At 59.6% G+C, this 12,351-nt stretch overlaps 1 protein-coding gene across 1 annotated transcript; it reads right to left on the minus strand.

The window, feature by feature from the left end:
* Nucleotides 1-224: 224 nt before the first annotated feature.
* On the minus strand, nt 225-9,819 carry SLC30A3 (solute carrier family 30 member 3). Its single transcript, XM_020808332.3, has 7 exons — nt 8,967-9,819; nt 7,892-8,038; nt 6,668-6,821; nt 4,787-4,991; nt 4,066-4,171; nt 2,580-2,714; nt 225-2,028 (listed from the first exon to the last, which is right to left on the minus strand). Exons 1-7 carry the CDS (start codon nt 9,202-9,204, stop codon nt 1,883-1,885), a joined length of 1,131 nt encoding a protein of 376 aa, XP_020663991.3. The 5' UTR covers nt 9,205-9,819; the 3' UTR covers nt 225-1,882.
* Between the last annotated feature and the right edge of the window lie 2,532 nt (nt 9,820-12,351).

A 12,351-nucleotide genomic window follows, 5' to 3' on the forward strand; every position in this document is an offset into this window, starting at 1 on the left:
CCAGCACGAGCATCCAGGGTGATGGGCCAACCCGCTCCACCTTCTGGCACCCAGGGGCGCTGAGCGCCCCCCCTCCCCAATTCCTGGTGGATTGGGCCGGAGATGAAGCAGGGAAGGAGAACCACAGGGCGGATGGGGCTGACCTGAGTCATTCTGTTGATGGTCCCTCCGTCCCCCACCCCACCCCCCGGCATCTCCCCTACCCCAAGAACTAGCCAGCTGGGTGGAGGCAGGTCATTTTATTTGGAGCCACTGGTACACACAACATGGTAAAAACACACACATACACAAACCCACGTGTACGCACACATGCACACACACACACACTGACGTCTACAAGATCCGACAGAGACAACACGAGCGGGCAGGAGTGGCTTGGCCTGGCACCCCTCAGTGCCGTGGCAACAGCACTTTCTCTACTCCTCTTCCTTGTTCTTTTTGGGCATTTAGGGAGGGGGCTAGATGAGCCCCCAGAGCAGCCGCTGTGCCCCTCCTCGGAGGGTTGGCAGTGGGCGGCCTTGCTGAAACGGGGAGCGAAGGGCTTAGGCAGCTAGGGAGGGGGCAGTGGGGCAGAGCATGTGGGGAGAGGAACGGCAAAGCGCCCCCCCACCTGCAGCTGGCCACCCGGGGCACGTTTTCTGAGCTGCCAGTCAAAGAACCACTGGTGGCGACCCAGAAGGCCTCTGTGCTCAGCATCCTTGGTCAGCGGTGGTGATGGGGAGGGGGAAGGAAGGAAGCCCCTGCCTTGCACCCCCTTGCACTGAACGCAGAGGAGGAATGGCAGACCGTGGCTGATGCCGGCCCGGCCAGGGAGGTGCTGGGAGGCTTCCTGCGTGCCTGCCCCCCCCCCAAGTCTTGCCCTCTTGCTTCCTCATCCAGCTGCTGGCCTGAAGGAGGTGCCTGTTTCATTACATACAGCAGCCACGGATACCCAAAGCTGGCCTTTGCACCCTTTTGCTGCCCCATACAAGATGTGGGGTGACCTAAGGGCCCCCGGGGTGGTGGGGCTGCTGTTGCGTTAGTCTCCTGCCACAGCCCATGGTTGGGGTCGGTGCTGGCGGGAGGCTTGTTGTCTTCCAGATGTTACGAACGATGGCTCCCATATATTCGCGAAGGCCTCTCCACGGGCCAGCCTGGCAGGGGCGGGTAGGGTTGGCAGTCCAGCCTGGCCAAGGCTGCAGGTTCCCAACCTGATCCCCAGGCAAGCTTGTCCACGAGAGGAGATGCAGGATCGGGCTGGGCCCAGGCAGGCTCGGAAGCCGGCTCTGGCTCCCAGCCGTGGCTGAGATCCCTGGGGATCCAAGCCGGCCCTTGAGGCCTCCTTTCCGCAGCCAGTCCCGGCGGCCACTTCCACGGCCGGCAGGAGTCAAGCTGGCCCCCCTCCCTGCCTTTCCCCTGCTGTGGCAAGAAGGGCTTGGCAGTTCCTCCCCAGGCTCACGTCCTGCTACTAGCATGACACACACATGCAAAAAACGGACATGCAGCCACAGCGACCAGACCGGCCTGGCCCCCTGGGCCGGCCTGAGCCCACAGAATAGCTTGGCCAGAAGCGGCTGCCCGGCTCAGGGGACACCGGCCTCGACCCCCTTTTTGCACACGAAAGACACTTAGGCAAATGGACATAGAAAGCAGCAGTCAGGAAAGCCAGGGGCCACCTCGGCAGCTGGCTGGAATGTGACCTGGAGGAAGGATGGGGCCCAAGGTGGGCAGGAGAGGCAGGTGCCCATCCCCACCCCACCGTGCTCAGGTGGGGCGTGGGCAGTGGGGAGCCCCTGGCCGTGGTGGTGGGCGGACGAGGCCCACCCGGGGTGGCCCCAGGCCTTCCTAGGCATCTCGGGGGAGTGGCAGTTGAAGAAGGCGGGTGCCTCGGTTTTGGCGGTCCTCAGTCTCGCGGGTCACAGCACTGGCTGCAGGTGCCCATCGCCTCCTGATAGCCCTCCACCTGGACGGTGCAGGAGATGAAGCCAAACTTGCTCTGGAGCAGGCCCGTGGCTTCCCGGACCACCCTCTCCGTGTCAGCGCCGGACTCTGGAGGGCGAAGCAAAGGGTGTGGAAGCAGAATGCCAATCCTCTTCCTCCCCCCCCGCCCCCCCATGCCTAGGTGTGAGCCGAATGTGATGCGCAGGAAGGGAGTGGACAGGACCTGCCACCTGCAGGGACCACGGCTGGCCACAGAGGGCCCCCCCCCCCCGCCCGGCCTCTGGGGCTGGGTGTAGTTCAACCCCCAGATCTCCAGAAAGGGAGGGGGAGCTGTGGCTGTTGGCCCGAGGTTGGCTGGACCAAGTGGCCTCGTTCAGTACAGGGGGGTGGAGGCGGGGGGGGGGCAAGGGAGGTTTTAGGACACTCCCCCAACTCTCATTCCCTTGCCCCCCCCCTCCTGGTTTTATCACTGAACAGGAGCAGGAGATGAAGAGGAAAGTGTTCTGAAACCCTGACCCTCCCCCCACCCGATCCCCCAATTAAACCTGGCCTGTGTGATGGCCATTAGCCAGCTTCCCCCCCCTGCCCGCCCGCCTGCCCGCCCCCATCTGCCTGGGAGGGCCCAGGTGAGGCGAGGGGTGAGGAGGGGCAAGGCTCACCGACCACCAGGTGCACAGCCACCATGTGATGGCTGAGGGTCAGCGCCCACAGGTGCAAGTCGTGGAGATCCTTCACGCCCTTGATGGAGAGCAGCACCTCCTTCACGGCACCGAATGTCACGCCCCGAGGGGCTCCTGGAAAAGAGAGGGGGGGGAGAAGGAGGTGGTGGTTCCCCCCCTTCCGGTCTCTCCCTTTGGGCCCAGGAAGGGCTGCTTCAGGGTGGCCTCCAGGCCTGGGCCCCTGGAAGCCAGAGAGGGAGCCGGGAAAGGAGGCTTCAGGAGAAGTGGCACAAGCACACGCGCGCACACACACCCCTCCAGTCACATGCAGAGAACGTGGGGTGGGGTGGTTTTCTGCAGTGGCTGAGCGGGGGGGGAAGGGGCCAGCCTGAGCAACGAGAGCCCCCCCCCGGCCCTCTGTCCTGCGGCCCTTCTCAAGGAGAAAGGTGGGGTCAACCTATTTCGAGCAGGGTCTCCCAGCCGTGGGTCATCCAGGGGCTTTCCGAGGGCAGTTCTGAGAAGCCCGAGTGGCCGCCCAAGAACCCCCGGGCAACCCAAGGTTGGGGAGCAGGAGCTCTCTGGTCTAGAGCCCCCTCTAGTCTCTTGCCCCTCCCCACCCCAGACCCCCAACAGGGGTCCTCTGGAAGCAGCAGCAGGCCGGGTCTGGCTTACCTCAGCGGTCCCTGGTCTTTCTTCGTTTCCATCCCCCCCCCCACTCACCACCACCATGTCCTCCCAGGGACGTAGCACCTCTTCCGTATGGTGGGCGAACCCCTTCCCTCCTCCCTGGGCCATGCGCTCAGGCCTTGAGACATGGTCTTCGACTTCGTTAGCCTAAGCTGCCCCTATCAATGAACTTTCTGTAAATGAACTTTCTAATCTTTTGTTTTAATCTCATCCTCTGCCTGGTTTATGGCTCTGTGGAGCAGGCTGTAAGGTCAGTTTAAATATCAAGGTGGATCAGTAATTAGTCTGTCTTACCATTTTAATTTGTTTTGTTTTTTCCCCTATCCATATCCATGATGTTAAATGGTGCAAGACTCCACTGAGTGCTCACAGGGAAGAGGGCGGCTGTTTTCCTCTGCTCACAAAGAGACCTCCTGCTCCGAGGACGGAATAGCCTGGACCAAAATTTACAACCCGGAACGCCCGCTGCCTCCTCCGACCAGGGCCGAGGCTCCTCTGGGAGACCGGCTGCCCTCTTTCGGAGACCGTCCTTTCCCTCTTCCTCCTAGGGGGTGTAGGGAACCTTCTCCTGTTCCCCTGCCCATGGGGCTTCTAAATGGGGACTCCCCCGTTTCCCATGGCGGATTTTATGGCCACTGCCCCAAAAGGGTGGTTGGTGCCTGTGATGGTGGGGAGCGAGAAGGCCACAGGAGGAAGAGCTGTCCCTGAGAGCGGGACAGGATTTTGCGGCTGGCCGAAAGGGCAATTCCCTGTTTCAGAAAGTTCGTGCCCACGCCCGTCCCCGAGGTTGCAGGCTCACCTTCCATGAGGACACGGAAGACGTCCCGGAGGATCGTCAGGGTGGAACCCAGGACAAAGATGGAGAAGAGGAAGGTGCTGACTGGATCGGCAATCTTATACTGGGGCTGCAAAGAGAGGGGGGAGGCCAGGCTGAACTAAAGTCCGGGGGGAGGAGAGACAGCCACCCCGCAGCCCCTCCCAGAGTGGAGGACAAGCCCCCCCCCCGGTCTCTTCAGGAATAGAGGAAGAAGGCACCTCAAAACCACCCACCCTTCCCAAGCCACCCTGTTCAGGCCCTCCCTCTGGCCAGCTGCTCCTGCTCTGGGGGGGGGCTGGAGGAAGACCAAACCCCCGGAAAAGGGACCCTCTTCTTTTCCAGCCACTGGTCCCCAAGTAGGTGGGAGGGGTGCACTCTCAGTTGCCGGGGGGGGGCAGGGAGAGAGGGCGGGAGGGAGGACATCACTCCTGCAAGCTCTGCATAAGCCACAGCATGTGAGGAACCAGGGTGGGAATGGGGGCACCACTGGCTACCCACCTCCTCCCAATGTTGCAGAGGGACCGCGCACCCTCCCCAACACACACACACACAAGAGAGAGAGAGAGAGAGGTCACCTCTCCTGTGCTGGCCCCCTCCCCCTCTACTCTGGAAGGGGCAAAATAGTGGTTGCTATTGGGAGGGGGGGGAATGGTCACTCCCAGGGCAAGCCGAGAAAGCCCCCCCCCGTCCACTCGCCCCGTACCTTGAAGTAGATCACCGTGGCAGCCACAAAGACCCCGATGCTTTGGAGGAGATCCCCCACGACGTGGACGAAGGCCGCTCGGATGCTGGTGTTGCTGCAGGTGGGCGGGGGGGCCCCGCAGGGGCTGTCGCCGATCCGCTCGTAGCCCCCGGTGCCCAGCCCGTGGCTGTGTGAGGAGCCTGACTGGTGTAAGAGGTAGGCCATGCTGCAAAGCGAGACCAGGGCTGGGACCCACAGCGTGCGTGGGGGGGGCCTTCCCCCCCTCCTCCAAGGAACTGCCACACCACCCACCTTCTTCGCCCTGAAGATGGCTTGGCTCCAAGCTCTCTCAAGGACCGCCTTGCCCCCTCCCTCTCTCAGCCTGCCTGGGAGTTCAAAGCATCGCCTTTCCCTCCACCTCCCCAGGTGCATTTGGAGGGTACGCGAGCGGGGAAGAGGAGGGCCTTCTCTGTGGCTGCTCCCAGACTGTGGAACTCCCTCCCACTGGAGGCCAGGCTGGCCCTCTCTTTGCTGCCCTTCTGCAAGCAGGCCAAGACTTTTTTCTTCAAGTTAGCTTTCCTTTTAGTGACTGCCTGCCCGAGAGGGTTTTTATTTTTTATTTTTAAAACGGATTGCTGTCCCTTGCTGCCTTGAGTTCATTTTTGGTGTTGCTTCTGTTTACTGTCTTTTAGTGCACTACTGTTTGATCTGTTTTAATATATGAATACTTACTGTGTTTAGCTTTAAATATGACTTTCAAGGATGTAAGCCACCTTGCGTCCTTTTTAAGGAGAAATGCAGGGTGAAAATATTTTAAATAAATAAATAAACATTAAGAACAGAAAAGCAGCTGCTGCAGGCTGGCAGGACTTGGCACTAGTTAGGTACAAATAACAAATCACTGCCTGCAATTCATTCCTCCCCTCCCCAGCTTAGAACTGCAGAGGTGGACGGGATCTTAGGGCTGACAGAGGGGACGACTGGGCGACTAGATGGGTGGCTCTGTGAGCTGGAGAGCCCTCGTGGCTGCCTTGCCTGAGGCCAGGAACCTGGTCCTCCCCGGAGAAGAGCCCACCTGTGTGCCGTGAGTGGCAAGCTCCGCGTTCCCAGGGCACCACCAGAAGGCGGGCCTAGCGCACGGTTTTTGAGCCGTCCGCACTTGGGAGCCCGAACGGAGGGGGCTCGTCCATTCGGTGGCAGACCATCACTGAGAGATGGCTCGGGGACTTGGTCTCACCCCTTCTGTGTGTGTGTGTGTGTGTGTGTGTAGTGGTGGGGACTTCATTGTTTGTGCTCTAACAAGGACGCTGGGCATCGTGTGTGTGTTTGGGGGGAGAGTTTCATCAGAGAGTGGGTTTGGTAGAGGGGGGGATGGGCCAAGCTTTGCTATAGGTTGCAGAGACCCCCCCATTCCTGAGGGGGTCACCATGCTCTGAAGTGCATTGTGCAAAAACGGGGGTCTTTGGACAGGAGAGGAGGGCGTCACCAGGAAGAGAGATGAGAGGGGAAGGCTGGCAACCAACACTTTCGGGGTGCAGAGCCGGATAAAAACGGAGATGCTGCCACTCCTGGGAAGTGGTCCTTCTTCTCCACGCGCCCAACCCCCCTCCCCCGCTCCCAGTCCCCGCTGACGGGCACCCTGTCCTTGGCTGTGAACCGGAACTGGCTTGTCTGCAGCCCTCCACTGAAGGCCACCCTTTGGCAGGACTGGCCGGCTGGCCGTGGGGGAAGCCTTTCCCCACGTTCTCAGTGGGATGGCAATAGATGGCTTGCCCTGGAGCTGTCGGGGGGGAGGGGGGTTAAAGCCTTCCTGCCCCCTCTAGCCGGCCTCCTCCACCCCACCCAGGCCCAGGCTGATGTGTTCCACCTGCCCCACCAACCCCCACGTCGCCCATTCCTCACATGACGTTGACTCCGATGGCACAGATCGAGGTGCCCAGCATGGCAGAAGCTTCGATCTCGTAATCGTTGCTGATGATCCGGACGGAAGCCAAGTAGACCAGGACCCCTGTGACAATCCAAATGGAGAGGACGGAGACCAGGGCCCCCAGGGTCTCTGTGGGGGGGGGCGAAAAGGGACAGCGGAGAAGCCCCAAGTTAGGTGGCTGCCTTTCCTTGCCTCTCAGCCTCTCAGCCTCTCACCCTTCCCTCACTCCGGGGCAGGAAGGGCACCCAATGGGCAGTCCTTCTCCCTTAGCCTTGTCCACAGCTGTGGGATGACCTTCTGAGCCACTCTGCCCAGCTGGAGAGCTTCGCTGGAAGATGACCGCCCCCTGCTGCCCCCCCGATGGGCTGGGCTGGGCAGGGCAGGGTAGGGCAGGGCAGGGCAGGGCAGGGCAGGGCAGGGTAGGGCAGGGCAGGGCAGGCCCTCCTTCACCCCCACTCTCAGCCATGAACAAGACTCATAAGAGGACAACTAGCCCTACTTGCTCACCCCATCACCCCACGGGGGGGGGCAACATGGGCAGGCCAAACAACTTCCAACCATGGGGCAGTTCCCATGAGCCTCAAGGGCTCCCAGTTGGGGACCCTCAGCTTGGGCGTTGGTGGAGGAAGACGCAAGCTAAGGCAGGACGTTCCTCAGGCACGGTGTGAGGGAATGGGGGTGGGGGCTTGGAAAAGTGTCTAGATGCCATTGGCAGTGGGGGGGGACTCTTACCAGGGGACAAAGGAAGAAGAAACTCCCAAGGATCTGCCAAAGGGATCCCCCCCTCCGGTCCCCTCACCTGCTGACAGCTCTCCCCCCTACTCATCTGTGCCAAGCCAAGCTGCCATGCTGCTGAGGCACAGGCTGGTATAGATGGCGATCACCCGGTGGTGCCAACACCCACAGGCACACAAACTGAGTCCTATTGTCAGGGAGGGCACGCCTTGCCCCCCCCATCCCTGCCGGTGCCTGGGAAGGGCTCTGCCAACCTATTTCATGGGTGGGTTGGAGGGAGGGAGGGAGGGAGACGGCCCTCGTGCGGCTGGCTTAGTAGAAGCCACCAGGTCTTTTCAAGGTCTGCCAGGCTGTCAGGGAGGTGTTCAGCCACCAGGCCTTCTTGCCCAAATCTCGCCAATGCAAGACAGCGACCGCGGCGACGGGCCAGGGGTCAGCAAGGGCAGGGAGGGGGGCAGGGATACCTGAGCGGTGCCAGCCGAACGTCATGATTTTGGTGGCTGGCCGAGCGGAGATCCAGAGGGAGAAGAGGCTGACCCCCATGCTGCCCACGTCCGTCAGCAGGTGGGCTGCGTCTGTCATGATGGCCAGGCTGTGGGACAGGTAGCCCCCTGAAAGGGAAGAGAAAGTCTCCAGCTTTGAAGAGGCAGTCGGTCTGAAGAGGGGCCCGACCCCCAGGGATCCTGGTCCAGGCTGGCACGGGGGGGCAGGCAGCGGGGGGGGTTGGCAGACAAGCGAGGGCACCGACACTGGGGAAAGGAGGCTGTCTGGGCCAAGCCGAGCAGGAGGGCTCTCCACCCCCCCCTTGGCCCCCGCAAGCCAGGCAGTAGGGCTTCGCATGCATCCGGTCCTGGGTGCCAGTTCTGCCCAGAAGGCTGGGGGTCAAGGGAAGGGTCCTCTTTCCTTTTTCCCTCCAGAGGGCCCTGAGGAGCCCTGCCCCCCCCCCCGCATGTGGGGCAGCAGAATCCCTGGCCAGTTCCCCCGGTGCCACCCTTCCCTTGCTAAGCGAAGGGCTGAAGGGCTTCACCGCCAAGGCTTTGCAACGCCATACTCAGTCCAGGTGCTGATGGGGTGCACCACACAGCCAAGCCCACCTGAGAGCAGGCGAGGGAGGCTCGGGAACCAAGATAAGTCAATTCTTGTTGGGCATTTGCTTTCCCATCCAGGAGAAGTCCCTGCTCCCCCCACCCGACCCCCGCATGCTGAGTGTGGGGGCAGTGGCACCCCATGGGCATAGTTTTGGAGGGGACAAGCCACGCGTGGGTCGGGGCTGGTTCTGCTCCTCCCCAGAGCAGTCCCGTGTGACCTGGCCTGAGAGCCCTCCTCTCCCCCCCTCCCTGGTTGGGCAGAAGTGCACCTGCCCGGTGGGCTCCTTCTTTCCCTCTTTCTCTCCAGCCCCATCGCTCACACTTCCACCCAAACAGGAGCAGAAGTGCCCACCTGCCTGGGGTGGTGGGAGTATGAGAGAAGAGCAGGGTGCCGGGGGGGAGGGGAGGGGAGGGCAGATTTCCCACAATCCCCTTCAGCAGCAGCACTGACCGATGATCTCCCCAATCATGAAGAGGAAGCAGATGGTGCAGGCCATCCTGAGCTTTCCCCTGGCCTGCAGCTTCTCTTGGCTTTGGCCGGGGGAGCTGGGCCCCAGGTGGCAGTGCCTGGCCAAAGAGGGCTCGGCCCCCAGGCCTGCCAGGGGCCGGTCCGCGCGCCCATTCTCCAGAGGAGGGCCAGAAACAGCGTCCCGGGAGCCTGCAAACAGACTGAGAAGAGAGGAGAGCATTACACCCTCTGCTTGTCTCACCGACGCCCCACCTGCCCTCTGCACAGCTGCAGAACGTGGACATGGCTGTCCTCTTGGTCACCTGCACCCAGCAAGACCCCCGAGAGATGGGTCAGAGTGAATCCTGGCATCGTAGAAGTGTGAACTTGGGAAGGGGCCTCTGAGACCATCCAATCCAACACCCCCCATCGCTCGAGGCAGGAATACAGATCGAAGGACATCGGCCAGGGGGTTGTCTTTAAGTTTCTCTTGAATGCTTCCTGGGTTGGAGGTCTCACCAACCTCTAAGGTAACGGGTTCCACTGTCGTACTGCTCTAACAGTTAGGGAGTTTTTCCTGATATTCAGTCTTGAATAACTTGAGCCCATGGTTGCCTGTCCTGCACTCTGGGATGACTGAGAACAGATCCTGCCCCTCCTCTGTAGGACAGCATTTCAAGGATTTGAAAAGTGCTCTCTTCTCTCCTGTCTTCTTTTCTCAAGGCAAAACATACCCCATTCCCTCAGTGTTTCCTCATAGGGCCTGAGAGGGACCGGACCCAGGGGGACCACATCCCCAAGCCTCATGGCTGGATCTGGCCCTAAACTCCATTTCCACAGGGAACAACCTCATGTATCCAATAAATCCCGGCTTATTCAAGATCTTATTCTGGAGGAGGATGCAGACCTGGCGTGCATAACTCAAACCTGGATGGGTGGGGAAGGAGGGGTTCCCCTAACCCTTTCTTGTCCTCCGGGTTATGCAGTCCAGCACCAGGGCAGACTGGAGGGGCGGGGGGGGGAGTTGCCATTGTTGTAGAAAATCTTTAGAGGTTACAAGATGCTCCTCGGTTGTGAAGCCAGGTCTGGAGGCCCTTCATGTGCGAATTGGGGCCAGGGATGGTATTGGGATCTGGCTGGGTTACCATGCTCCCTGTGACCCAGCCACCTCCCTACCAGAGCTGGCGGACTTCATCTCTGCGGCACTGTTGGAGTCCCCGAGACCTCTGGTCCTGGGTGACTTCAACATCCATGCGGAGGCAGTGGTATCCGGTCCAGCCCTTGAGTTCTTGGAAACCATGGCTTCCTTGAATTTGTCCCAAGATGTCAAAGGTCCCACACACATGGGTGGCCATATGCTCGACCTGGTTTTTTCCACCGAGTGTAGCGAGCATGGTCTGATGGTGACTGACCTTGTGTCAGTCCCCTTGTCATGGTCAGATCACCATCTAATAAAATGTAACCTCGCAATTGCACTTCCTCCCTGCAGGGAGCAGGGACCTATTTTGATGGTCCGCCCTCGAAGGTTACTGGATCCAATGAGATTCCAGGATACCATGAGAGGAATTTCAGCGGTACTGTCTGGCGCTCCTGTCGAAGCTCTGGTGGATGGATGGTTCTCCGCCGCTACTAGGGCCGTAGACATGATCACTCCCAAACGCCCTCTCAGTTGCAGAGCTCAGCCAGGACCCTGGTATAACCAGGATCTACAAGCAACGAAGCGAATAAGGAGACGGCTAGAGTGCATTTGGAGAAGGAAACCGACAGGCTATAATAAAATAGCTGTCAGGATTGCGACTAACCATTACCTGGCCAAGGTAAAGCCTGCTAGATGATCTCACTTCGCTGACCGGATAAATGAAGCTTCCAATCAGCAGGCGGAACTTTTCCGTATAGTTCGCGATCTATCCAGAATCGGTCTGGGTGAAGGGCCTCCTGATAGCATCTCACCTGACCAATTTGCAGCATTTTTAAAATCTAAAGTGGAGGCCATCCGCTGTGACCTTTCTCCTTTTTTAAATACAATGGATCGAGCAGAGATGTCAAGCGCTCCACCTTGCCCAGTAATTCTCGACTCTTTTCAGCCTGTGACACCAGATTTGGTGGAGAAGGCGCTTGATCACTGTCAGGCCTCCACCTCTTCTCTCGACCCTTGCCCAGCCTGGCTAATCAAAGCAGCCAGGCCTGTAACAACCGAATGGGCCACAGCAATAATTAATGGGTCTCTCCAGGAGGGCAAGCCCCCCTTGCCCTCAAGAAGACACTCATTAGGCCCATTAGGAAGAAACCAAATTTGGCGATGGACGACACTGGAAATTATAGGCTCGTCACCAATGTTTCTTTCCTAAGCAAAGTGGTGGAGAGGGTGGTGGCAGATCGGCTTCAGGCGCTCTTGGACAAAACCAACGCTCTGGACCCATTCCAGTCGAGTTTCAGGCCGCACTATGGTACAGAAACGGCACTGGTCGCACTGATGGATGACCTGCTGAGGGAGGCCGATGGGGGCAATATGTCCCTGTTGGTCCTCCTTGATATCTCAGTGGCCTTTGATACCGTCGGCCACAGTATCCTCCTGGGGATACTCTCTGAGTTGGGAATTGGTGGCCTGGCACTTGCCTGGCTCCGTTCCTTCTTGGAGGACCGACCCCAGAGAGTTCAGCTTGGGGAGAGTGTCTCGGCCCCGTGGAACCTCAACTGTGGGGTTCCACAGGGGTCGATCATCTCTCCAATGCTGTTTAACATCTATATGAGGCCGCTAGGTGGGGTCATCAGGGGGTGTGGGGCATCGTGTCACCAGTATGCTGATGACACACAGCTCTACATCTCCTTTTCATCTATCTCAGTGGATGCCGTTCTGTCCCTTCAGAGCTGCCTGGAGACTGTACTGGAATGGATGCAGTCGAATGGGTTGAGGCTGAACCCGGACAAGACTGAGGTCTTGAGGGTGGGCGGTCCCTCCATCAGCGGTTTGGGTGACTCCCTTTCTTTTGGGGGGTATGACCCTTGCCACAAAGAGTGAGGTCCGCAGCTTGGGGATACATCTGGACCCGGTGCTTACCATGGAAACCCAGGTGGTGTCGTGGCCCACTCTGCCTATTTTCATCTATGGCTGATTGCCCAGCTGCGGCCATATTTTAATGGGGGGGGGCTCACTACTCTAGTCCATGTGCTCGTAATCTCGAGACTAGACCATTGTAACACACTCTACGTGGGGCTGCCTTTGAGGCTGACGCGGAAACTTCAGATGGTCCAGAATGCAGCAGCCAGGCTCCTTAGTGGGGTGAGAAAACACCAGCATATCTCCCCCACCCTGGCTGCTTTGCACTGGTTGCCCATCCATTTCCACGTTGACTTCAAAGTGATAATGATCACTTATAAAGCTCTAAAC

Source organism: Pogona vitticeps, chromosome 1 (assembly GCF_051106095.1).
Source record: "Pogona vitticeps strain Pit_001003342236 chromosome 1, PviZW2.1, whole genome shotgun sequence".
In the NCBI taxonomy this organism is placed as follows: Eukaryota; Metazoa; Chordata; class Lepidosauria; order Squamata; family Agamidae; genus Pogona; species Pogona vitticeps.

Bases quoted from the DNA above. Each gene is read 5' to 3' on its own strand.
- SLC30A3 (XM_020808332.3), bottom strand. From the start codon at position 9,204: ATGCTCTCCTCTCTTCTCAGTCTGTTTGCAGGCTCCCGGGACGCTGTT. The intron at 8,039-8,966 runs GTCAGTGCTGCT...CTTCCCTTTCAG, and splicing joins CATGATTGGGGAGATCATCG to GGGGCTACCTGTCCCACAGC. The intron at 4,992-6,667 runs GTGAGGAATGGG...CTCGCTTTGCAG, and splicing joins GCCATCGGAGTCAACGTCAT to CATGGCCTACCTCTTACACC.